Raw genomic sequence first — 24263 nt, 5'->3', positions numbered from 1 at the left:
CGATCCCCAAACAATATTTCACTGATCCAAGATCCACCATCTTAAATCGTGCCTGTATCTCACGCTTGAGCTGCTGCAAAGCTATGCGAGTTGAACCGACTAGTAGACAATCGTCTACATAGAGTGCAAGATAAATATATGTCATACCTGACTTGCGAAGATAAACGTTAGAATCTGCTGAAATACTCACAAAACCGATGGAGAGTAGATAGCTGTTCATCTTAGCATACCACTGCCATGGAGACTGATATAAAGCCTTCTTAAGCTTGCACACCTTCATATAGGACATAAACCTCCTCGTCAAGATCGCCATAGAGAAACGCTGTGGTTACGTCGAGCTGCTCCGCTTCTAGATTCTGCTGGGCTGCAGGATTGAGTAGCAAGTGGATAGAGACCATCTTCGCGACAGGAGAAAACGTTTCATTGTGAGTATCCCTTTGCTACAAGTCTTGCCTTGTACTTGAGAAGTTTCTATCAGCTCCAGTCTTGATTCGAAAAAGCCACATAGTCTTGATCGGTTTCCTTCCAGGAGGTAGATCGACCAGGTCTCATGTCTCATTCTCCATGAGAGATGAATACTCGGAATTTGCTGCTGCTTGCCCAGTTGCTATTTTGTCAAGGCCGAGATATCTTGGTTCCCAAGAATTTGCGTGAGGCACTCTCCAGTCTTGAGCGGGGTGATGAGCTGCCCACTAGGAAATCCAAGACTAGAGTGAACATGGACCAACAAACGAGGTAACTTAGTGAAGGAAAACTGGAGAAGGTAATTCCAGAAGCGCCTATTGCACTTCTGGAGGAACTGCTGCATACTAGAACGTGTTGGAACCACTTGGAGCTGTCTGGGCACGCTCCCTAGCTTGAGCTTGCTGCCGGGCAGCCTGAAAGTCAAGCTGTTCTTGAAATTGTGCCCCTGCTTCTGTGAGTGTGCGACTGCCAGAATGGAACGTCTCCTCCAGTCAGCGGAGAGCTTGGCTTAAGTGGGAGTACTCAGCCTTCACCACAGCCAGTCTAAACTGTCGCTCCCACCCATGCCAAAAATACCGCCTCGTTGCCGCCACTTGCTGGAGTGCTCCCACTCGCTTCAGCATCACTTGCCGCTGCGTCTATAGGGGCGCTAGGGGCTTCTTCCTAGAACCATAAACCGTTGACGGTTGATTGGAGGATCAAGATCGCACGGGAGATTTCTGGTTGCATACATCCGTGTTTCATCGAAGATCACATCACGACTGTGGAAGATCTTGGACGAGGACAAACTGAAGAGCTTGTAGGCCTTCATGTGATCACTGTAGCCAATCTTCAAGCTTAGTGCGATGCTTATCCAAAAATTCGAAGATGACTGAGATCCGGTTTTCTGCCATACCATCGCTCATCCTGGAATAATCGTCTACAAGGTCACAAAATAGAGCTTCTCCGCTCGAGAAAGTACTGGCATTGTACACGTCAGAGTGGACGAGCTCTAAAATCTCGGTAGCTCTTGTAGCAGCACCAGCCTTGAAACGAAATCTGTGCTGCTTTGCGAGAATGCACGGCTCATAAAACCTCAGCTTCAAAGAAGTGATGTGAAGAGCGTCAACCATGCCTGAACTCGCGAGTTGTTTAATATCCTGGTAATTTGTGTGACCAAGCCGGCGATGCCATGTCTGGAGGTCAACCGCATGCTAAAGAAGCTGCTCGCTAGCTTGACTGGATACTCCACCTCTGCGTTTAGCCGGTAAAGGCTAGCATAACGCCTCCCACTGGCTATAACTGTCTCGCCTCGCATTATAGCACACTGCGCCTTGGAAAAGAGAAGTTCGCAATCACGATCTGTGATTTTTCCAACGGAGAAGAGTGTCTTCTTGACACCAGGAACGTAGTAGACTCCACTGACTGCTACAACCTGTCCTGTGGCAAGTCGAACCTTGATCGTACCCACTCCACACATGCTGTGTGAGTAGTCATCGCCGAGGTAAATTCGCTTCCCGTCTGGAACTTCTTCTAAATGCGAGAAAAGGCTTTGGAGGTGAGTCATATCCTGGCTTTTTACAGATACTTATTTTTGCGCTTCTTGTTTCTCTTTCGCTCGTTTTGACCTTCTTGTTTGCGTTCTTTGGCAACAGCGGCCCTAGCCTGTCCCAGATTGAGACCTTGGCCTTAGAACCAGCAAACATAGCCAAATCGCAAGGAATTTCTTCGAGAAACTGAGATCCTCCTAACAAGGTTTCCAGTGCTAACATCTCATTAACGACCTCATCAAAGTTTGGTGGCCACATGTCCAGCGGCAGCAAGTTGAAACGCTGTTGGAATGCCCTTGAGAAACACACTGTCGTCCACTTTGGTGGGAGATTGAGTGTTTTGTATGTTCCACTCTTTCTCGGCTGCAACCTTGGAAATCTCTGCTGTAAAAACTACAAAGGAAAACACAGAGAGCTCTGGAGAATATGCTATGCCAGCATATTCGTATCAAGCACGAGACTCGGAAGCTGTCTATTTTATAAATCTTGCTGCTGTGAGTGACACCATTGCTTCTGAGCAGCTTCTCAAGCATACATATGGTCAGTGTAGCGTCTGCACTTTGCTTTGAATTAATTCCCAGTGCTACAGGTGTGAGGTGACGGATCTCCTTGGCCTCGCTGGTCCGATTAGGCTTCTTATAGTTGATGAAGCCAGGCTGCATTTGGCCGTGACTTGCTCTTATGGAAACTTTGAAACAAGTGCAGGGGTGTTACCAGGGGCACTGTGCTATAGTTTCCCAGACCTTGTGATGAATTATGAGATTGGATAATCCGCTTATCCGATAAGCAGCTAGGACTTATGGCGGAAATTTTAAATTGGCTTGCGGACACTGATTGCGCACCGAGCAGGCTAAGTGAGTACTTCATCCACAGGCTGCTGACGATCGATTTCACTATCATTTTTGCCAATTGTCGGACTGTACAATCGTAAGCTGTGTGTCTTGAAGTTTACAATAGTCTGACAGGTTATTTGATAGTCCCTCTGGTGTTGATCGTCCCTTGACAACGTGCTTACTTGTGAATCTCAAGGTATTCGCTTGGTAGATCTTTATCTGTTTGACGCGCCCTTGGATTGTAGGTGTCGCATGATTCGCTTTCTCAAGAGATGAAAGACGCTGTCCATGAGCTACTTCTGCGTGGCCAGCTTATGAGGAATCAGCGGGGAACTTACTGCTTGCCTTCTAGAGTGCACGAACGTTTTTTCACCAGACGCATCTTCAAGGGTATACTGCCAGTAGCTGAAGTAAGCGCACTGGGAATCAAGCTGTTCCTTGTCAAAGTTTTGGAGCACTTCTCGTTGAAGGCGTTATGAAACAGCTTTTCACGGGGTCGACAAGATGGGGAAGATACCACCCAGTACGAGCGCCATCTGGAAAATGAGTTCTACAGGTCTGTGACTTGGATCTCTTTCTCTTGTGACAGCAATGTGTTGCAGGTCAGTATTCTCCTTGCTTGAGCTTGGCATCTCGCTCGTTCCAGTGTCAAAGGCTTCAGTGATTGGCAGAGGGTGTATGAGTGTTAGTGTCTTTTGACATAAAAGAAAAATATTTTCCTTAAGTTGGTGTATTTTTTATAAAGTGTGCTTTTATGTGAAGTGAACTAGTTAAGTTGAAATTATTAAGAAACCTAAAAAGTAATAACTTCCTACTGTCATAAGAGAATGTCCAAAACAACTTGGCTGATAAATATTTTTTAATATCAACTAACAAACCATCAATGATGTGCACTTTGATTGGATAAACATAAAGTAGGAATTCCTATATATTGTTTGTTGAGCATACTCAACTTGATATAAAAAACTCATATCATTAATTTGCACTTGCTACTATCAAGAACTTTATAATATTGATTTTAGTTCTTTAATATTGTTACATGATAGTTTATTGTATCACTTGTTATCATACCTTATCTGTTGGTTCAATTTAAATTCCATATACTATTTATGGTAAATGTTTAGATCTCCTAGTAAGGTAAACCTACGTTTAATGCTATAATAAAATTTCAAGTTAAATCTTGGGATTAGGGCAAAAGCCTAAAATGTAAGGGAAAGGGGTTTAATTGTAAATATATAATAGTTATAATGGTTAAAAACATAGTTGTGTTGCTCTTTATTCTGTTTTCAACTTGGGTTAAAATCCAAATTTCATATTGCTCTAATCAGTGAAGTACTCACCTCTTCTCATTATGCAATTGAAGTTTGGTATACATTCAAAATCCTCCATAAATATCAACTCTTACACATAAAATAATGTTAGATGGGGTTTGCACAATTTCAGCATATTTGCTTTGTAATGTAATAAATTTGGAGTTCAACTCAAAATTTAGGTGTATTACATAATTACCCTTGGCCATAGTTATCTTAAGATAGAGTGAAGGGTGAAAACCACATCACTAGATAAACCTAAATACTTTACAGAAGATTAAATGATTATTTAAATTTTCATTTCAACAATTATGTGTATGCTTAATTGAATTTTGTATGGGAGGCTAAAGTTAAAAAATTAAAAATAAATATATTAAAAGGCATTATAAGGTTATTTAGGAAAAAGAAAATTACTTTTTAAAATATCAAAGGGTTTGAAAACTTAAAGACAAGTTCTATAGTGAAGGAAAATCAAAACAAAAGAATTTGTAATAGATTAGACATTTGGTAATAAATTTGGAAGTATTAATAATAAATATTTGAAACAAAAGTATATTGACCACTTAAGAGGTTAAACGATTTGATAAGATATATTGAGATACATTCTAATATATAGGTAAATATATATTTATTACATTATATATATATACCATATATATATACCATAATATAATATATGGACAAATAGTTAAATCAAATCAAAATACATGTAAAACTATAAGAAAAAATTATATGACTATTCTTCTAAATTACATGGGAAATTATATTTTGAATGTTATAATTGACTATATAATTTACCATACCTCAAATTTACAAGTGAACTAAGGAAATGAACAAAGAATAAAAATCCCACACACAAGTAAGGATATTATAAAAAATGTACTCTTTTAATTACACTATAATGATATTTTGATATATAAAAATAATTCTTTAGATGAATTGTGCCTGCTGTAATAGTAATGTATCAAAATTATGAAATTAAGTTGAAATTGTATATTTTTAGTAATATATTAGGAGCATTATAATATTTTTAAAATAAATTAAGTATAAAATTCAAAATAGATAGTTATGTAATTATTTAAATTTCTAAATTTTCTAATTTAGGAAAATTAGATTTCAATACCATCTTAGTATTTAATAATTAATAAATTTATATGACTTCTTTTGAAATTAGTGGTTATTCCCTTTTGTCTCTTCCATAATTTTACTTTTTTTATTTTTTTACAAACAAAAAGTAATTTATTTTTTATAAATTTTAAATATAAAAGTAAAAATTAATATATATAATAAAAACTTATTTAAAGAATATAAAAGCTTTACACTAGTTTTTGAATTTGAGCCCAGCTCAAAAATGTGATTTTTAGAGGTTTTTGAAAAGAAAAATACTTAAAAATTAAATACTAGGCAAATGTAATTTGCTTATGACATCAAAGCAAGAACATGTTAGGAAGATTAGTTCGGTGCTGAATCGATCTTCTAGTGCCAAGAGAAAAAAATAAATGAAAAGAAGTAACTCCTTTTTTGAATTTAATATAAAATATATTATAACTCAAAAGTTTATGGAAAGATTAAATTACCTTTTTATATATAATGAAAAAACCAATTTAATCTAATTAATCTAGAAGGATAATTTACTATTTTACTAAAAAGTATTAACCTTTTCTCATTAGACATGAAATGAAATGTTCTATAAAAAAGATTTATGAAATATTAATAAAAAATGTAAGAATGTTTTAAAGTTATTCTTTTGTCACGGATCTTAGTTTTTTAGAGTTTAAGAGTGTGGGGGTAGAAATGGACTTGTTTGAGCTTGCTGTGGCAAAACATTTGTGAAGATTGTCCTCGCTACGACCTTGAAGATGAAATCTTTTTTGCACATTTAAAAACTTTATATCTCGTTTGATAATGCTAGAGTTAAGGCTCTTTGGGTGAATTAATAAAGTGGTTATTATTGTATTTTCTTTTAACTTCAAAATAACAATGATTTTTTTGCATTGTTCATCATCTTACAGTGCCTCATCCTAAGGAACAAATACAAAAAGGAGCCAATAGCAATAGAGGATGAAAGCACTTGGCGAAATTGCTAAGTGTTATATGAGGACATCTTCTTTATGATGTAAATGTTCTATACAAATGCCAAGTCGATCTAGAACCCCGCCGGAATATGCTACTCACAGATCCTTAAATCTGTCGGAATATCCCTGATACTTTGAAATTCCCGCGGATGATTTATTTTGTCTCCATACTTTAGCCCCTTATGACCAATGGATTTCAATAGGGTTTATGGGGAAGAGAATGCTAGTGTGGGGGAAGAAATGGGGCTGGATGGAGCTCGCCAGGGCCGCATTCGCGGTAGCGACCGTCGGGATCGTCCTCGCCGCGATCTTGAAGATGCGCATCTGGAAGCACTACACTTCGTACGCTGACGCTGAGCTGTGGGTGGATATTACGGTCCTCCAGGCGGCTGTTCACGATGGCGCTGGTAAAAGACCGATCGATCTTTCTTGGCATTCTGGATTGATCGTCTTTCTCTTGCGCAGTGTGTCTGGATGGCAGTCCGCCTGCGTATCACTGGCATCCAGGCACTGGATCTGGTTCCAGGAACTGGATCGTGTTCTTGGAGGTGAGCTTTAGCTCGAGAGATTTTATTTTATTTGACAGATTCTTTCAGGGTGGAGCATGGTGTTCCGATCACGCATCTTGTGCACAGCGCGCTCGAACCTCCTTCGGCTCCTCCGATCTCATGGATAGACAGACACGGTTTCTCGGGATTCTCAGCAATTCGGCTCAAGAAAATCCAGGTGAGTGGTTTTTCTTTCCAGTAATGTGGATTGATTTTGCTACTGGAGGTTTAGATTTTTACAATTGGAACCGGGTGAAAGTCAAGTACTGTGATGGAGCATCCTTCACAGGAAATGTGAATACCACGGTGACGGTGGCCTTCGACAGCGATAGCCAGCAGGCCTTGGGTCTCATGTATAGAGGAGAGAAGATATGGAAGGCGGTTATCTCGGATCTTTTGAGCAAGGGTATGAGCGACGCTGAGATGGTTAGTCCGGATTTTTTCTTTACTTTTGGTAGTTCTTATCGATTCCAATTATGTAGGCACTTCTAGGTGGATGTTCGGCTGGAGGTCTAGCGGCTACTCTTCATTGCTCGAGCTTTAAGGAGCTTTTGCCACGGACGACATACGTCAAATGCGTCAGCGATGGAGGATATTTCTTGGATGCGTACGTGAAGTTCGGTTTCGTTTAAAGCAGCTGTTTCTGATGTTTCCAAGCTCTTTGACAGGAAAGATATAGCAGGCAACTTCTCGTTTCGTTCCTTTTTCAAGGACGTGGTGGATATCCATGTAAGCGTTTCGTTTCAGCATTTTTGTTTCCACACTCAAGCATCGTCGCAGAATGCCCGAGAGAACCTGCCAGAAGCCTGCGTTGCAGAACACGATGCACAGGTATTTCACAACTCCTTTTCTACGTAGCTCTTACGTCGCTTGTTCAGTGTTTCTTTCCTCAGTACGTCGCTCCTCACATCCACGTCCCCATTTTCTTTGTCAATCCAGCGTATGATGTTTGGCAAGTAAGCGCAAAAGCTAAGGCTTGTTCCAAGGAAGTGACAAATTCGTGTGAATCCTCAGATCCAGAATATTTTCATTCCAGACGCAGCCGACCCTGACAGGAAGTGGACTACTTGCAAGTATAACCCGTACGTCTGTTCCCAGGATCAGCTCAGCGTTTTGCAAGGTATCAATCAATCACGTATCTTTTTCGATGCATAAATCCATGGGCTCCCAGGTTTCAGGATGGAGTTTCTAAAGGCCGTGGAATACGTGCGAGGTGTGGATCAGAGTGGTCTCTTCATAGATTCGTGCTTCAGTCACTGTCAGCTTGAAGGGTTAACTTGGAACACAAACACGATAGGAAACAAGGTCTGTCGATATTCTCATTTCACGTAGAATGCTCACTCTTTTGGTTTTGCGCAGACGATAAGAGAAGCCTTCGGAGACTGGTACTTCGCAAGAGGCGGCTCTTCGTATAAAAGCATCGACTGTCCGTATCCTTGCAATCCAACCTGTATAAAATGGACTAGCTGGAGACACTGAGCTGACGAGGTACACAAGCCAGAAGATGGTATTTCACGACTTTAAGTACTATTTTGCAGCTCCAGCCCCCAGCTCGGCGAGTTTTTCTTCCAGCTTGGCGTCAAACTCGGCCCGCATCTCATCCATGTAGCGCGAAACAACCTGGTTGACTTTTCTTGTGATCTCGTCCGGGATGGACGCTGGAAGCGGCGAGAACCAGCTTAGCATTGGAGATCCAAGCCGAAGTAAGTAGCCTCTACCTCGATACTGTGCCTCGATCCTGGCTTGCCTCTCGGCTTCTTCAGCCAGCCGCTTGTCTTCGAGCCTTTTTGCTTCTTCCTCCTGCGCAGGAGAAGATTTTACTCGTAAGGCTTGTGAAATTTCGTCGCCCACCTCTTGCTGTTTCCTGAGAGCTTCCTGTTGGACGTCGTATTCCTCCTGTGTTATTGCGAGATCTAGCGATTTTAGCTCCGGGGCTAGCTCTACGAGATTATACTCCCAAGTGTCCATGTTGAGGTAGTAAGTCGCGCAGAACGCGTATTGGTAGAGCTTGAAGTGTCTGTAGTATCTGTGAGAGGAAAGAGCACAGGAGCTGGACTCATCGAGTAGAAGCTTTTGAAGCTGGGAAGATTGTTTTACGTGTTGAGGACGTATCTCGTTATCTCTTGGAGATCTCCGAATGTAAACAAGCCGATTGAGAATGGTGGTCGCTGGACGCTGTGCAAGAGAAAGAGGTTCTTTGCTGTTTCCCAGCTTCTTTCTACTGTTAAACGCATGCCTTTTAAGGCAAAAAGTGAAAGAAATTAGTAAGAATGGTTGATGGAGGATTTACCAATGGCTTGGTCGTGAATTGCCTTGACGATTGAGACGAAGGCTGACATCTTCTCAAGGGAGAAGCCCTGTTCCTGTGCAAAGCTTGACAAGGATTCGAGAAGCCAGTGAGTGAGAAAGACATGTAGAAAATCCTACTAGAGGGAGCCGTAGTGCAAGTCAAGCAGTATCTCGGAACAAATGCTTCCATCATTCAGCTTCATCGCTTCTCCTAAATGCCTAAGATCCAGAAAGCCATGAAGGGAGAAAGAAGCTCAGGCATGGAGCTGTTTGCTTACCTCCGCACGTCACTTGGGGTCTCCGAGTCATCAAAAATGTGAGCCAGCTCTTTGTGTGACAAGTCGCGCCAAGCCAGACACTCGGCCTGCATTATCCACTCGTTAGAACAAAAGAATGAAAGAAATTTGAAGAACACTCACCATCGTGGAAGCAAAGTTTTGCACCACCTGAAACCGGAGAAACCTAAATCTGATTCCAGAAATGTCAGTTAGTGAAGAGAAATCTCAGCCGCTCATCCCATCTTCGGCCGAATCATAGCTTCTTTGTTTCATATTTTTTTTCCCCGGGAACTCCAGTCAAAGGTCGTTAGTTTCACAAGAAAAGTATTAGCAAAATCCCTTTTATGGAAGTGGACCTTTGGGATTGTGAGCCTCGATATCTACATGCCGAACGCCAGGAACGATCTTCTGGATGTCTTTCTCTAGTCTGTCCACTTCGGAGCCAAGAGCAGCCACCACTTCTTCTCCTGCAAGAAAACCATAAGAACAGATCTAGCCTGGAGAAAATAAAATTTGCATTACCGTAGTTTGCAAGTGCGGTCTCCAAAGCAGCAGGGTCTTTCGCAGCATTCTGAAACTAAACAAGGAGAACGAAGATTGATAAAAAGTGAAAGAGGGCCAAGTCACGAACAGACCTCCTTTATCCAGGCTTCTCGCCCCGTCCGTTGCAAGTAATTATGTACAACTACTACACCGTCAAAATCTGCGAATGGACAATCTTAGCGCAGTTCGTCGAGATCAACAGACGTTACCGATTTCTGCCTTGAATCTGTACGATCCTGGCCCGATCACCTCGCTCTTACAGTCATAGACCGCATCAACAACCTGCATTTTTGCTTAAGTTTGAGGCTTGAAGGTCTATAGATAGCTCAGCTTACAGGATCTGATGCAAGCAAGTCCAACACGCGTTGCACATCCTTGGGTTCCATTGAGCGACCAAGGAGAGCATGGCGATTTCGTTGAATCAGAAAAACTGCCACCTGTTCGTGTGTGGGCACGGGTTATGTTCATGTCTTGACTAACACAATCTTACCATTCCGAGAAGATTTCCCACGAGTATAGATCCAAGAGGGTCCCAGATTGGATTGCCTGTTAAATGCACAGCAGTCAGCGACATACCAGCTATAAACAAGCCAGTGACCGCAGCACCATCCTGAAAATGATTCGAAGGTAAGACTCTAGAAATGAATTGTATTATGGAATACCTCCATCATGACAGCCACGGATGTTGGATCGTGACCACGCCAAATGTACTCTTGAAACTTCATTCCTTCCGACGCAGCTCCTTGCCGCACAGCGTTCACAGCCACGTAGAGTGAAGCTCCTGCAAGGAGCACCGTAATAATCCGCGCATACATTTCGTCATTACCTTCCATTAACATTGAACCACCAATGACAATGGCAGCAGAAAAGATGTTGTCGATAGGCTACACACACAATAAAAAAAGGACGTTACGTGCAAAGCCTGAAAAATAGAACAAAGATACCTCAGCTTGCCATAAGTTGGAAATTCCGTGGACAATTGTTGCGCCAGAGCCCAGACAAAATATCCCGACAGCTGATATCAGCGACCAAACGAAGCGTTCTTTGGAGTAACCATACCTGAAAAGCGAACAAACAAACCGTCAGTATAAATGAAAATTGGAATGGCAAGTGGAACTAACACTCACGGATGAAGAGCATCTGGAGCACGCTTTGAGCTGACGAGACCATACGCAAGCAAACCCTGGAAAGAAAAATCATTCTGGATAAGCAAAAGGCTGCTATCAGAAAATTCACGAGACCTGGTTCGCTAGATCCGCTAGAGAATGTACTGCTTCCGCGAGCATAACATGGCTTCCAGTCATAAACCAGACGCCACACTTTAGAGACAGAACTAGAAAATTGCACCAAAGCGCAGTCACTACAGCCCTTTCACTGCCACGTAAAACAATATACGTGAAGAACTATAAGAGAAAGGAAAGTTTGTAACTTCACCTATGGCCATGAACTACGGCGGGTTGTGGATCGTTCTCTTGTTCTTCTTCGTCTCCTCGATGAGACGTGCCGGAGCTGTGAACTACACACAAGCACATATTAAGGAGCGCAAAATGCCGATACTGGCAAAATACGGGCAATGCTGGAACTTACATCGTCGCTGCTCGAATCGGAATGATCCCCGAGAATATTTCGCGATGAAGTACGTCAGGGGCGGCCTGGCATTGGAATTCTCCTCACGGCCGTCGCTCTTCCGCAAATCAGCCTCCTTCCTGTAGCACGACACAAGAACGCTGCGCCGGATCCCAAATACCTCGCCGCATTCCTCACCCAGCAAGCTCCGGCCCGGTAATCCGCGGCAGCGCTGCGCGCATCGACAAACCCTGGCTCTGGAGCTGGAAATCAAGCTAGAAAGCATCGCCGCGAAGACGCAGCATCAAACTAGGGCTCATAGACGAGCCATAAGGCGGGACTGGATCTTCGTCCGTGGATATACCCTGGAAATATCTCATACAAATGATCCAAGGCTCGATTCCTCTTAAGCCATCACTCCAACGATCAATCAAAGGCAAATAGTACACTGCCGTGTCAATGCCAGGCTTTGTTTGAAGAGAATATTTCCAGCAAGGAAAGTCGAGCTCCGGCTATGGCTGGCAATGGCGGATCATCCTTGTTCTTTCTCTTTTTCCTCGTCGATGCTTCGATTTCTCTCGCGTTCTTGCTGGATTTCGAGGGAGCTAGCGATCTTGATCGCAGTCTCTACCATTCTCCAGCGTTTCTTGCACGGGACTACCAGGAGTTTCTAGATCGCTTCAAGGTCTACGTCTACCCGATGATCCAGAACGCCAGCGCTCCAGATTTGCGAGATGGGAAGGCAGCACGGCCAGGTTCGATAGATCGAGTCTTTGTGGATTCGCTGCTGGCCTCAGGGTTTGTGACGGATGATCCGGAGGCGGCGGACTTGTTTCTCCTGCCAGCGTCAATCTCGGCGATCTGGAAGAAGAGGCCCGATCCGAAAGGGATCGCTCACTCCCTCAAGTCTTACATCCAGCAGCTGCGAGATCTCTACCCGTATTGGCAGCGATCGCTCGGGGCGGATCACTTCTTCGTCTCGTGCCACGATATTACGAGCGACTGGTCCAGGAATGTTCTTGAGCTCAAGAAGAACGCGATCCAGATCGCCTGCTTTCCACTGGCCAGGCATGGAGCGCAGGAATTCCTCGCGCACAAGGACATTACAATGCCGCCCGCAGGAGGATCGATCGATCCTCCCCAGCGCCGTCGGTGGAATCTCGCGGTGTACGATTCCAGCTCCCAGGGCTACGCAGCGAGGGATGTTCCAGCGTCTTGGAAATCCGATGAGAGCTTCGTCGCTGGCGCAGTGGCATTGGATCTACAGCTGCTAGTGACAACAAGGTTTTGTCTCAGCCTTGGCTCCAGCGATCGGCACCTCGTCATCCCGGCCGTCCGATCGGGATGCATTCCGGTCATCTTCTCCGCGGGGAAGCTGTCCGATCTTCCGTTCCAGGACATTCTGGACTGGAATAGCTTCGCGATCGTCCTCAGCCGCGACCAGCTCCACCAGACCAAGGGCATTCTAGAATCGATCGATGAAGAAAAGCGCTCGAGGTTGCAGGAAAATGGGGCTAGAGCAGCGAAGCATATGGAGTGGCACTCGCCGCCACAGCCGGAGGATGCGTTCTACATGGTCTTGTACCAGCTATGGCGCCGGCGCCACGTCAGTCGCTATGTGGATTGAATCTAGCGTTAGGAGGGCTGAGGTGGCACTTCGGCCTAGGAGGGTGACGAGCCGGGATTCCTGTAGAGCGAGGTCTGTTCCAAAGTTTGGAGGATGGAAGTTGCCGTAGTGCGCCATAGATCCTTGGTCCAAGCCTGGGATCGAAATGCAACTCGAGAGCGTGCGATTTGCCTGTTGGTAAGCGTGAACTTTCTTTCAGTCGACGTTGTGATCATTTTCTTTCTTTTTCTTCTTTGGTTTCCAGGTTTCCCGGATTTGGTACGAGATTTATAGAGTTGACCTTGTGATTCTCTCGCTATGTCAATGGAATGGGGAACGATGGTGTGCTACCAGCTTCTCCGCTAGTCACGGCTCCAACGATTTTTGTGCTGCCTTTTAAAGTGTTTTCCAACAGGAACAACGCAGAGTGGGAGATTATTTCTTGCGTGAGACTTGGCCGAAAAGGAAACCGCCAGTCCCCCCTCTGCCTGTGAGTCTGATTCGAAAGTTTAACGAGTCTGAAGAAGAAGCAAAGAACACTGCCGTGATCAACGAGTACCGGATGGAAGCCAGGCGCGTGGCATATGAACAGTACGTGTTTTCAGTTTCTCTGATTCAGAACTTTGTGTGTGATGTTACCCTGTTTGGAATGTATCTAGATCCAAAGGTGAAGGCGCTCAACCCAGGCCAAGTGTGGAGTCTACTGTCACGGGCATGCCAGGACTACAGCCTGGGCTCCATACTTGGGAAAGAGATGAAGCTCTCGGCTTTGGAACACAAATTCAACAAGCAGCTGTACGAGTTTTGCGACTCGTCCGACACATTACGTCCATTTACATTCCGCCGGAAGTAACACAGCTCACTACGTTTGTTCTCACCTCGACCACGACGTTGATTCTGTCAAATTCTGCTACCAGGTCCTTGAGAGTCAGAACCGTTGCGATGACGAGAGTGTGCTGCATGTGGTTGGATTTGGATAGCCGCCACACTCGGATCTTCTTGTCCTGAGTGCTGTTCAAAGAGCTTGTCGCCAGCCACAAGCAGCGGCGCGAAGCTTGCTCCTCAACGTGACAAGGATCCGACTGTCTCCACACTTCCCTGCCACCGCAGATGAGTCCGCCGTGGTGAACGAGGTCGAGAGAAATGACGCCGCTGCTCCTAGCCGCGAGCTCGCGATTGCTGCTGGAGCGATCCCTCGCGCAGGAGCTGTAGGTGGAGGAAGAGGAAGGGCCATTTAACAATGCATGCATGGCGCTCCTGAGGCAACGGTAGGAGCAGAGAGATTCGTTGTCCGAGCAAGAGGAGGAGTCGGACAAGCTGCTGCTGCTTCTACCGGAGAAGGCATTGTTGTTGCTATCGCTCTCGCTGCTAGGCAAAAGCACGGCCGGGAAACGGAGACTTGGAGCTTACGCCTCGACAAGCGGTGGTGGACGACAGATCGCGAGCCTTTAAAGCGGCTACCTCAGGTATGGAGGCAATGCTCGTAAGCGATTCCTTTGGCACAGGGGGAGTTCTCTTCAAGCTCTGGAGGACTGGTGGGCACAGGCACAGGAGGAAGATCAACACACCCAAGCTCTCGAAGTCACATCTCGCGAGTTGTGCGGAGAAAAGCCCGAGAAATGGGACAACCGACGCCGACGTGTCGGAGGCGAGAGCGCTGTGTGAATACATCGCAGAGGTGGGCTACCTCTTCTATCCGCCTGCTAACGACCACACCCTCTTCTCCTTCGTGTCAATCTCTGCCTGGGAAACCTGCCCCCTGAGGAGCGTGAAGGGCTCCGAAAATCCCTTCCGCCGACTTCTCAGGTTGCGTGTGATCTTGTGGTGGAGTTTGCTGGGGAGCTGCTGGGCCACGACTTTGGTGCTTGCGATGGAGATGACGAGGTTGGGAAGCCGCTGCAGATGTTTTGGGAGCGCTTTTGTGGCAGCAAAGGCGTGCGCGTGCGCATGGATGCCGCTGCTCCTCATCGACCGGGCCAACTTGTCATGGAGGACCGCCCCTCGAGCCTGTGCGGCCCTCCCTGGAGCCCCTCTACTTTGGTATCATGGTTTTTCTTCCTTTGATTTCTTTCCTCTATGGATGATTCGTGTTTTTCCAGAGCGGCAGAAAGGATGCAGCTCGCGGCGTGGTGGCGGTACGTAAATTTTGACCCGGAGTGCCTGTGCTTACGCATTCCAGAATGGCAGGAAGGAGGAGGGTGCAGCGCGGCATGGTGGCGGTACGTAAGTTTTGAGCCGAGTGCTGTGCTAACCCATTCCAGGATGGCAGGAAGGAGGCAGCGCGCTGCATGGTGGCCGTACGTAAGTTTTGACCCGAGTGCAGTGCTAACGCATTTTGTTGTTACTTAGTAACAGGGAAGGGATCAGGAGCGAGTCTAGCCGTCGGACTGGATGATGTTCCCCACATCCTGGACCTTGTCTCCAAGCTGACGGAGAATGACTATTTTTTCTACTTGCCAGTGACGAACCTGGGATGGAACTTGCGGGCTGCTGTTGCCACTTACAGACGGCTAGGAGACATAGTGGAGGAGGAGTACTCACAACTGGAAGGTGACAGGAACGCCTTGCCCGAAGTGCCACCAGCGTACCCATGCGACGAAGTTACCACTTCTCCATTACGTGTGAGCGAGGCCAGGCTGCTGCTGCGCGGGATCCGGTCTAACCAGCTCCTACGCTCGCTGCTGCTGCACCGGCCGCCACACTCAACACTCCCACACTACTACACGATTGTCAATGCCAGCGCTCACGCGCGTCTCTGGCTTGGCCGCTACGACCTCCCGGTCTACTACGATCACAGCTTGACGTGTAAGTTACATTCCGTTCGCTTCTCGCTGACTATAACTTTCTCCCTGATCGTTCTAGACGGTCAGCTGTGTACCCGAGGAGCTGCATCGGCCGAAGAAGAGGTAGGCTTTTATACTTCTCTCCATTCCAGCTATAGAAGCAATGTGGTGTTCAGGCTCTGAACGGTGGTTTCCTGGTGGAGCGCGGGCCGTCTTTAGTGGAGACTGCGTTGCGACACAACACACTAAACCATATGTGGTACGTATCTTCTCTTAGAAGACAGAATTCCATCAATGTCTTGCATTGCTTACTCAGGAAAGAAGGCCCAACCGCATACGAGAAGCTAGTCCACATGCGTCCCGAGGATTACGAGCCACTGCCGGAAGAAGCTGTGGCGCAGGATGAGATGCTGTGGAAGGCGCTCCAGCAGCTGAGGCATGCTGTGGTGGCTACGCCCTCGTATGCATGGGGGCATGCTCTCTCCACCGCGGTTTTTATGTACGCTAAGCATTTCCCGCTGGAGCCCGAGGCCAAGCGCAAGTTTCTGTTCAGGCACGGCGTGCCTAAGCACTTTGGAACGCTGCAGGTTTTCGACACCATTCGCAAGCTGTCAGAGCCACTGGAATCGGTGGCGCTCAAGGAACGAACCTTTGCTTGAGAAAGACAAGGGTGATGCTTTCTTGTCCTGGTGGCTGGACTCGGGCAGCAGCACAGCCTGCAAAACTGTTCCAAAACTGCTATTTTGCCTTGTTAGAAACTCTGTCAGAATAAACAACGCAAGTAAAGGACTGTGTTCTATTTCCGAGTTTCGCAAACGGTTTGCCGTTTATATGACTTCATTTTTTCAATTGAGGCGTGATTGATGCGTCTGTGCAAATTCTGGCTACGAGTATGTGGGAGAGTTGAAGCAGCTCACATACGAGGAAGTGAAGTGTCTGCTCCTTGCTTGATCCTGAGATCTGCGTATGTCCCGATGTGGGACCTCGTTTCGGTGTCAAAGACTTCGTTGATTACCATTTTGGCACAGTTTGGGTGGTTTTTTGAACTGATGAGGAGAGATCACAAGATGCTTGCATCTGGAGAGGTAGTTAAATGTTGTTACTTGCACTCTTACTTTATGTATCAAATTCAGGCAGAATAGTTGGTATTGGCTTTAGATATTTTTAATGAGTCTGAAATTTTGGACGGGGTGCTGTTACATTTTGTTCCAACTTCAAAACAATGACAATTTTTCCATATGGTTTCATTATTTGTCTTACCAATAATCTTATAATGAATCCACGTGGCAAAAGGCATAAGCGCAAGAGGGAGCTAAGATCCAGCAACGAAAACACACTGTTATGAGGACATCTTTTTCATGATTTAAATACTAAGGATATCAGATATCATATGTGAGCCAACCTTTGAAAACTTCCAGATTTCTGGAATGTTCCAGAGCTTCCTGTTGGACGTGCAAGACTTTGGCTCTGGGGCTAGTTCTATACTCCCAAGTGTCTATGTTGAGGCAAAACGCATACTAGTAGAGCATGAAGTGTCTGTAGTGGACTCATTGAGTAAAATCTTTCAAGCTGGGAAGATTTTTACGTGTTCTTCTCTTGGAGATCTCCACATGTCAAGCCGATTAAGAATGACGCTGTGCAAGAGAAAAAGGTCCTTTGCTATCTCCCAGCTCTTTCTACCGTTAAGGCAAAAAAGTACTAAGAATGGGTTGATGGAGTATTTACCAATGGCCTGGTCGTAAATTTTCTTTACGATTGAGACGAAGGCTAACAAGTGAGAAGCCCTGTTCCTGTGCGAAGCTCCATCATTCAGCTTCGTCGCTTCTCCTAATTGCCTAAGATCCAAAAAGCCGAAAGACGCTCAGCCATGGAGCTGCACTTGGGGTCTCCGAGTCATCGAAAATGTCTTTGTGTGACAAGTCGCACCAAGCCAGACACAGTGCCTGCATTCCCCAATCGTTATAAAAAAGATGGAAAGACGTTTGAACCATTGTGGAAGCAAAGTTTTGCAGCAGCACCACCTCAAATAAATCTGATCCCAGAAAATGTCAAATCTCAGCCTCTCATTCCAACTTCGGAATGAGCGACCAGCTCCACCAGACCAAGACCATTCTAGAATCGATCGATGAAGAAAGCTCTCGAGGTTGCGGGAAAATGGGGCTAGAGAAGCGAAGCATATGGAGTGGCACTCGCCTCCACAGCAGGGCTGGTGGCACTTCGGCCGAAGTGGTTTGGCATGGCGGAGGCGAGGAGGGTGACGAGCCGGGATTCCTGTAGAGCAAGGTCTGTTCCAAAGTTTGGAGGATGGAAGTTGCCACAGCGCGCCATAGATCCTTGGTCCAAGCCTGGGATCGAAATGCAACTGGAGAGTGTGGATGGGATTGGATTGCTTTCTCCGCGATTTGTTCCGTATCGCCCAGTTGGTATACTTAAGCCGTCTTTCGTTTTCGTCTTTGTCTTCCAGGTGTCCCGGATTTAGTACGAGATAGATCGCTGCTGCCAAAGTGTTATAGAGTCTACATAGGAGGCTACCAGGAAACGAAGAAACTGACGTTGTTTGACGTTGTTGAGGACGAAGGGAATCATGTGGTTCTCCCGCTGAGAATCAAAGGATGCCAATGGAATGGGGAACGATGGTGTGCTACCAGCTTTCCCGCTGACTCCTCCTAAGCACGAGAAGCCGAAAAAGAAAACGCCAGTTCCCCCTTTGGCTGTGACTCTGATTCCAATGTTTAACGAGTCTGAAGAAGAAGCAAAGAACTCTGCCTCGATCAACGAGTACCGGATGGAAGCCAGGCGCGTGGCATATGAAAAGTACGTGTTTTCATGAACTTTGTGGTTGATGTTTCCCTGTTTGGAATGCATCTAGATCCAAAGGTGAAGACGCTCAATTCAGGCCAGGTGTGGAGCCGACCGTCATGGGCATGCCACCCAAAGCTCTTGAGGACTACAGCCTCCAGCGGCTGGGCTCCATACTTGGGAAAGAGATGAAATTCTCAGCTTTGCAACACAAATTTAACAAGCAGCTGTACGAGTTTTGCGACTCGTCCGACACATTACGTCCATTTACATTCCGCCGGAAGTACGCTGCTCTCAAGGTAAAGTTTTCCTCACAGATTCTTTTCTTTCTCAGCTGGTATCTCCTTCTCTGGACAGCCTCTCCATGACAAAGAGGCTGCAAAGGATATCAATTCGGCCGCCAGCATGGAACAAGCCGAAGTGTTCCTCAAAGGAATGGATCAGAATCCGTGGTACAAGGAGCTTTCAAAGCTCATCTTTTCGGGTGATAAATGTGGCTCCAGGGGAGAGTGGCTCATCCTTAACATCCTCTAACATCCGTCTGGCCGTGGAGGTACGCTTGCAAATTTCTAGATAGATGCGCAACACTATAACTTTCATCTGTTCTTGGTTCCGGGGAGGAGGCAGATTCTCCAGAAAGGACTTCGTTCCATTGCTCTACTTCCTGGACAACGAGGGAGTGAATCTCAGCGAGCCCGGCACAGTGAAAGCTCTTGGATGGCACTCAAAGTTCCCGACGAAGCTCTGGAGTCTTGCGATATCGTCCCGGAGTGGCTTCTCAGCCTCTATCGTCCCAGGTATGGAAGGTTCATCTCGTTTCGCAGGCCAACCAGCTCAAAGCCTCGCGCTACTTCAGGCGCTTTCGAAGCATGCAGTTCTCCTTCGTGTAAACCAATTACCGACGTGGCACATTTCATCCTCCAATTAGAACCGCCCATATTATATCCCACATGCAAAGGGGGGTTTGAGTATATAAGGAGAGGGCTAGAGAATCATCCTTTTGGCGTGTAGTATTTGTTCTTATTAGGGCGGTCGCCTTTTGTTTCATCCCTCTAATATGAAAGGACAACACAACACCAGTGTTGGTGTTGTTTGATCTGCTACAGACGAGCATTGATCGTCTGTCTCACAGGTTGAAAGTAGCTGTTCAGCGATTCATTGTGGAGTCTCACAAGGAGGAAAAAATCATCATGGGAGCCATCGGGACAGCCTGCGGAGCTTCAAAGTTCAGCATGGATTGCATCACATACGAGTTTTTGGTGGGCGAGGGAAAAGCAGGGCATGAGGAAGGACCAGAGGCGGCAGGGGACGAGGAAGTTACAGAAGATTAAGAGCGGACATTTTTCTTCCTGCGGGAAGCATACATCAACGCATGGACATCAATGACGACTGGTGACATCACTGAAGACTGGCTAGAGGCGCTATTGACTGTTGCGGAGGTTGGATTTCTAATCTTCACCCTCAAGACAGCCAATGACCTGGCTGTTTTGAGTCAATGCGAGCTCAGACACTCGTCTGCAACAGCCGGGCTGAACGAAATGAGGTGGCCCAGTTTTATAGGTGCCTCTTCGGCTGGGAAGTTGAGCGAGGCCTCAATGGGATTGAGGACGAACAGGTGACCAACTTGTTCAATGAATACGGACGGAGGAGGCAAAGCAGCTCTGGCAACCCTTCTGCACAGGTGCTTCAGGTGGAACCTCCTCTGCACCTTGGAGAGGTGTCAAAAGTCAACCCACAGAAGTTGGAGGACCGTCTGACGATTCTGGAGGATATGAGGGATAACAAAGAATTTTACTTGAAGTATCTTGAAGGGGAGGTTGACCTGTCGACTGGAGCTTCACTGTTGGAAATTTCCGTTGAATTCTGGGAACGTGCTTTGAATGAACAAGTGAAAGAAAACATTGGAAGGCAGATTCTTCCAAAATTGAAGAAACGAAAAGGAAGAAACAGAAAGGATATTGATTTTTTGACAAATAATCTCCTTTGAGAAGATCCTTTTAAAAGATTGATGAGTTCATGCTCTTTACTACAATAAAGAGGTACATGTTCTTATTTGAGGCTTCAGTGAGCTATTTGCCAAATGAGCTCTCTGCTCTCTGCTCTCTGCACGTCTAGGACACTCTTGTTCGTCGCCAATCCCAGAGCACGAAGCGTTACGACGATCCGGACTGGATCGGCTCCCGTGATAGACAACTCCAGGTTGATGATTCCTTTGTCCTCCTTGAGAAGAACTCTCGTGAAATTGCTCCGGAAAGACAAGCCTTTGTTGGGATAAACAACGTAGCTCCCTTCCGAGAGATGGAGCATCTCGCCCCAAAGCTCGAGTCTTGAGGCACCACAACCTGGAAAGTTGTAGAAAGTCATTCCAGCAAACCAAGAGGTGGAAAGCCCAAACCTTCTCAGCTCCCTCGACGATGAAGTAGGCTCCAGGATCAAGAGGACAATCGATTTTTCCATCGGCATGGGGGTTTGAGAGCTTGGAGCCGATCATACACGGAATCTCTCCGACAAAAACTTCGTCATTTCGGAAGGACTCGTCGACCTTCTCGTTAGAGAGCTGAGAAGAAAAGAAAGAAACCTCAGTCAAGCAACAGAAGAATGAAACACACCTCTTTCCTCTCTAGCTTCACAGGCAACGAAATGTATATCGTCAAAGCCCTTCTTTCTCACCCTGACATGGATGTCCGCGAACAATCTTGCCGAATAGCTCTGATCCCCGAGGCGCGCCTCCCAGGGATATTTCACCACGAGCGGCCGGAGCGACGCATTCAGGAGCTTGATGGACGCCGTGCTGCCCTCCTTCTCCACCGAAATCTCCTCCGTCTGCTGGAGGAACGACAGCAGTGCCTCACACAAATCGTCGAAGGAGCCGATGAGATCGCAAACACATCCTCTGCCATGATCGCTCGCTCGATCGCTTGATTTCTTCCTAAAACACTAGAATGCAGGCTAGAAAGTGAGCTAGAACATAAAACCCTCCCTTTAAATCTAATTTGTTTTATTGCCTTTTACCTTAATCTAATCCATCGTCACGTCGACGAAGGAAGGGCCGATTGCCCATTAAGAAACGCATGAACCAAACTTTGCGCGGCATTTACTTGCTCTTGAGTCCCTTCAAACAATATGGTTCTTTCCACGGAGCTTTCTTTGCTTCCATTGACCTTCACAAAACCGAGAAACAAAAATTTAGATCTTCCCGATCGATCGAGCGGAGCTAAAAACGAAAAAAAACGTACCTTGATGGTAGCACCGGAAACACTCCTCATGTGGGAGATATGAAAGCCGCCTTTTCCAATGAGGCCTCCCATGACCGAGCTGGGAACGCTCATCTCCGCCGAGACTTTTGGTAGCATCGGTGGTAGTCGAGCGGCAGGATTTGCGTAGAGCGGCGGAGCTTGGGCCAAAACCCCGCCAGCGTATGCTGGACCTGCGAGAGGATGCGGTTGGAGGCCGTAGAGAGCCATGGAGGAAGGAGAATGCCCGTAGACAGCAGCCACGGAAGAATGCGGGAGTAGTACTTGCTGTCCGGTTTTTCCATCGATTCCTAGAAAGTATGCCGTCTTGGCTTCTGGAGTTGTAGGCACAGTTTCCTTTGGTGGATTATCTCTGCGAGCGCAGCAGTAAAATTATCGTCTGCCGCAAAGCAACACCACCCCACCCCCAAAAAATACTACCTTAAGTTGGCAGCTACGAGCTCGATGGCCATTTGTACCGCGGCCACTTCGCCCGAGATCTGGAAGCGCTTCTAAGCTGAGACGAGGAACAAAAAGGAAAGAGAAATAAGAGATACCTGGACTAGTCGATCTGTCTCACAAGCTGCCGAGCAAAGCGGGAGCTGGTCCGAAGGCAAAACTCGGACGCTGGCCGAGGATGAGCCTCGAATGTTTTTTATGTTGGCCCCGGCTTTGCCGATCAAGCTCCCGGCTTGGGAGCCGGCGATGAGCAGCCTGGTCAAATTGGGAGAGCCTTGGTGCTGAGGACCAATTGCCGCAGAAGGCGTCGCACCATCTCCGTCCTAGAAAATGAGAAAAGTTCAGAGCGACGAGTGACATTCGCGATCAAAAAAATGTCACCTTTAGTAAGATCGTGACGACTTCAAGGAGAGCAAGCTCGGCACAAGTTCTGTCTGAGCCACCCTCGTTTTTGGAAGATATCAGTACCGCTCGATCCTCGGTAGTCTGGAATCAAATGCATCAAACACGTTAGCCAGATCTTAAACAGCCGAAGGAAGTAACGAAAAGAGAGAACTTGCAAAGAGAATACATACGTTCATGGGATCCGCGATTTTGATGTGAGCGCCAGTCTCGTCTCTCAGCTTCTTTATCTGCGATCCTTTCTTGCCGATCACCTTGCCGATCTTCCCTGCAGGGACAAGGAGGCGAAACAAAACATCAGGCGTTTTGACAGCCCGTTTGGTCGCAGGGCCGGCTCCAATGGAAATTCCACTACCACCGTCCTCTGCGTGGCGCTTCCTAGAAGAGGAGGAGTTTGGGACGGGAGCCAGTAGCAATGCTGATGGGTTTGGGGCCATCCGATGCTTGGAGGAGAGGGCACTCGCTCTTGAGATTATCACAGCGGCACACCAGGGAGGAGGATCATCTCATGGGACTCGAGTGGAAACGACGACGATCAGGGGATCAACAACATCTAGTGCGACGCAATCATCTGCGCAGATCTGTTCGTGTGTGTGTGACAGAGATTATTCGTCTAAGAGAAGACTATGGTGCTGGTAAAGAAAGAAGGAGCAACAAATCCCCCCAAAATCCACTTACATTCCAGAAATGCAGGCGCCACGGCTGCCGCCGCTAGAATTTGCCATGGATTCGACGAGATCGACGCTAGCGCTGCCGGATCTGACCGATGTTTCCCCTCCCAGCTGCATAAACCCTATTGCTGACGCGGCAGTCCGTAACGCATGCATAGCGCCACATCTTGTCCACGTCATTTGGGCACCACGTGGCTAGGGCTTTGCTGACGCGGGTGGTGGATGAGATGTGCCACGTCGGCAACTGGTTTACACGAAGGAGAACTGCATGCTTCTAAAGCGACTGAAGTAGCGCGAGGCTTTGAGCTGGAGCGGCGTAGGCCTGCGAAACGAGATGAGCCTTCCATACCTGGGATGATAGAGGCTGAGAAGCCACTCCGGGACGACATCGCAAGACTCCACGAATTCTTCCAAAGCTTCGTTGGGAACTTTGAGTGCCGTCCTGATCAATCCGAGAGCTTTCACTGTGCCGGGCTCGCTGAGATTCACTCCCTCGTTGTCCAGGAAGTAGAGCAATGGAACGAAGTCCTTTCTGGAGAATCTGCCTCCTCCCTGGAACCAAGAACGGATGAATAGCGTTGCGCATCTATCTAGAACTTTGCAAGCGTACCTCCACGGCCAGGCGGAGGATGTTAAGGATGAGCCACTCTCCCCTGGAGCCACATTTATCACCCGAAAAGATGAGCTTTGCAAGCTCCTTGTACCACGGATGCTGATCCATTCCTTTGAGGAACACTTCGGCTTGGTCCATGCTGGCGGCCGGATTGATATCCTTTGCAGCCTCTTTGTCATGGAGAGCCTGTCCGGAGAAGGAGATACCAGCTGAGAAAGAAAAGAATCTGTGAGGAAAACTTTACCTTGAGAGCAGCGTACT

The 24263-nt window shown here is 46.8% G+C and overlaps 7 protein-coding genes across 13 annotated transcripts; 3 read left to right on the top strand and 4 right to left on the bottom strand.

Moving 5' to 3' along the window:
- Positions 1-6428: 6428 nt before the first annotated feature.
- On the top strand, positions 6429-9036 carry LOC9643862 (pectin acetylesterase 8). Of its 2 annotated transcripts, XM_002983761.2 has the most exons (12): positions 6429-6619; positions 6678-6760; positions 6809-6938; positions 6993-7186; positions 7243-7367; positions 7429-7489; positions 7541-7591; positions 7639-7716; positions 7775-7880; positions 7932-8065; positions 8120-8248; positions 8299-9036. In XM_002983761.2, exons 1-11 carry the CDS (start codon positions 6433-6435, stop codon positions 8237-8239), a joined length of 1269 nt encoding a protein of 422 aa, XP_002983807.2. In that variant the 5' UTR covers positions 6429-6432; the 3' UTR covers positions 8240-8248; positions 8299-9036. The 2 variants fall into 2 exon arrangements, with proteins under 2 accessions (XP_002983807.2, XP_024544479.1); XM_024688711.1 differs by having other exon boundaries at positions 8120-9036.
- On the bottom strand, positions 8242-8751 carry LOC112351233. Its single transcript, XM_024688712.1, has one exon. It carries the CDS (start codon positions 8726-8728, stop codon positions 8288-8290), a length of 441 nt encoding a protein of 146 aa, XP_024544480.1. The 5' UTR covers positions 8729-8751; the 3' UTR covers positions 8242-8287.
- Positions 8242-11803, bottom strand: LOC9644182 (metal tolerance protein C4). Its single transcript, XM_002983650.2, has 18 exons — positions 11458-11803; positions 11305-11386; positions 11112-11244; positions 10998-11053; positions 10815-10929; positions 10697-10754; positions 10533-10651; positions 10361-10480; positions 10206-10307; positions 10080-10152; positions 9963-10030; positions 9850-9904; positions 9469-9794; positions 9328-9413; positions 9051-9268; positions 8612-8996; positions 8479-8560; positions 8242-8418 (listed from the first exon to the last, which is right to left on the bottom strand). Exons 1-13 carry the CDS (start codon positions 11720-11722, stop codon positions 9670-9672), a joined length of 1371 nt encoding a protein of 456 aa, XP_002983696.1. The 5' UTR covers positions 11723-11803; the 3' UTR covers positions 8242-8418; positions 8479-8560; positions 8612-8996; positions 9051-9268; positions 9328-9413; positions 9469-9669.
- A 147-nt stretch (positions 11804-11950) lies between these two features.
- LOC112351256 (probable glycosyltransferase At5g20260) lies at positions 11951-13063 on the top strand. The gene has a single exon (XM_024688758.1). It carries the CDS (start codon positions 11951-11953, stop codon positions 13061-13063), a length of 1113 nt encoding a protein of 370 aa, XP_024544526.1.
- A 1418-nt stretch (positions 13064-14481) lies between these two features.
- On the top strand, positions 14482-16628 carry LOC9644181. Of its 3 annotated transcripts, XM_024688709.1 has the most exons (8): positions 15039-15082; positions 15142-15177; positions 15230-15261; positions 15304-15339; positions 15398-15847; positions 15905-15948; positions 16002-16084; positions 16142-16628. In XM_024688709.1, exons 2-8 carry the CDS (start codon positions 15155-15157, stop codon positions 16482-16484), a joined length of 1011 nt encoding a protein of 336 aa, XP_024544477.1. In that variant the 5' UTR covers positions 15039-15082; positions 15142-15154; the 3' UTR covers positions 16485-16628. The 3 variants fall into 3 exon arrangements, with proteins under 3 accessions (XP_024544476.1, XP_024544475.1, XP_024544477.1); XM_024688708.1 differs by having other exon boundaries at positions 14482-15177; positions 15312-15339; XM_024688707.1 differs by having other exon boundaries at positions 14482-15177; positions 15312-15339; positions 15392-15847.
- A 3992-nt stretch (positions 16629-20620) lies between these two features.
- LOC112351255 (DNA-directed RNA polymerase II subunit RPB2-like) lies at positions 20621-21524 on the bottom strand. The gene is made up of 4 exons (XM_024688757.1): positions 21513-21524; positions 21295-21471; positions 21020-21181; positions 20621-20966 (listed from the first exon to the last, which is right to left on the bottom strand). The coding sequence occupies exons 1-4, from the start codon at positions 21522-21524 to the stop codon at positions 20778-20780; spliced, it is 540 nt and encodes a 179-aa protein (XP_024544525.1). The 3' UTR covers positions 20621-20777.
- A 77-nt stretch (positions 21525-21601) lies between these two features.
- On the bottom strand, positions 21602-23530 carry LOC9644180 (flowering locus K homology domain). 4 transcript variants are annotated; one of them, XM_024688769.1, is made up of 7 exons: positions 23397-23530; positions 22892-23342; positions 22698-22802; positions 22415-22639; positions 22299-22357; positions 21861-22230; positions 21602-21785 (listed from the first exon to the last, which is right to left on the bottom strand). In XM_024688769.1, the coding sequence occupies exons 2-7, from the start codon at positions 23153-23155 to the stop codon at positions 21654-21656; spliced, it is 1155 nt and encodes a 384-aa protein (XP_024544537.1). In that variant the 5' UTR covers positions 23156-23342; positions 23397-23530; the 3' UTR covers positions 21602-21653. The 4 variants fall into 4 exon arrangements, with proteins under 4 accessions (XP_024544537.1, XP_024544538.1, XP_024544536.1 ...); XM_024688770.1 differs by having other exon boundaries at positions 22892-23331; XM_024688768.1 differs by having other exon boundaries at positions 22892-23299.
- Positions 23531-24263: the final 733 nt, after the last annotated feature.

The sequence above is a fragment of the Selaginella moellendorffii genome, unplaced genomic scaffold (assembly GCF_000143415.4).
Source record: "Selaginella moellendorffii unplaced genomic scaffold, v1.0 SELMOscaffold_59, whole genome shotgun sequence".
Taxonomy (NCBI): domain Eukaryota; kingdom Viridiplantae; phylum Streptophyta; class Lycopodiopsida; order Selaginellales; family Selaginellaceae; genus Selaginella; species Selaginella moellendorffii.
Note: the sequence above shows the minus strand (reverse complement) of the source record. Positions and strands in the feature narration are given on the sequence as shown.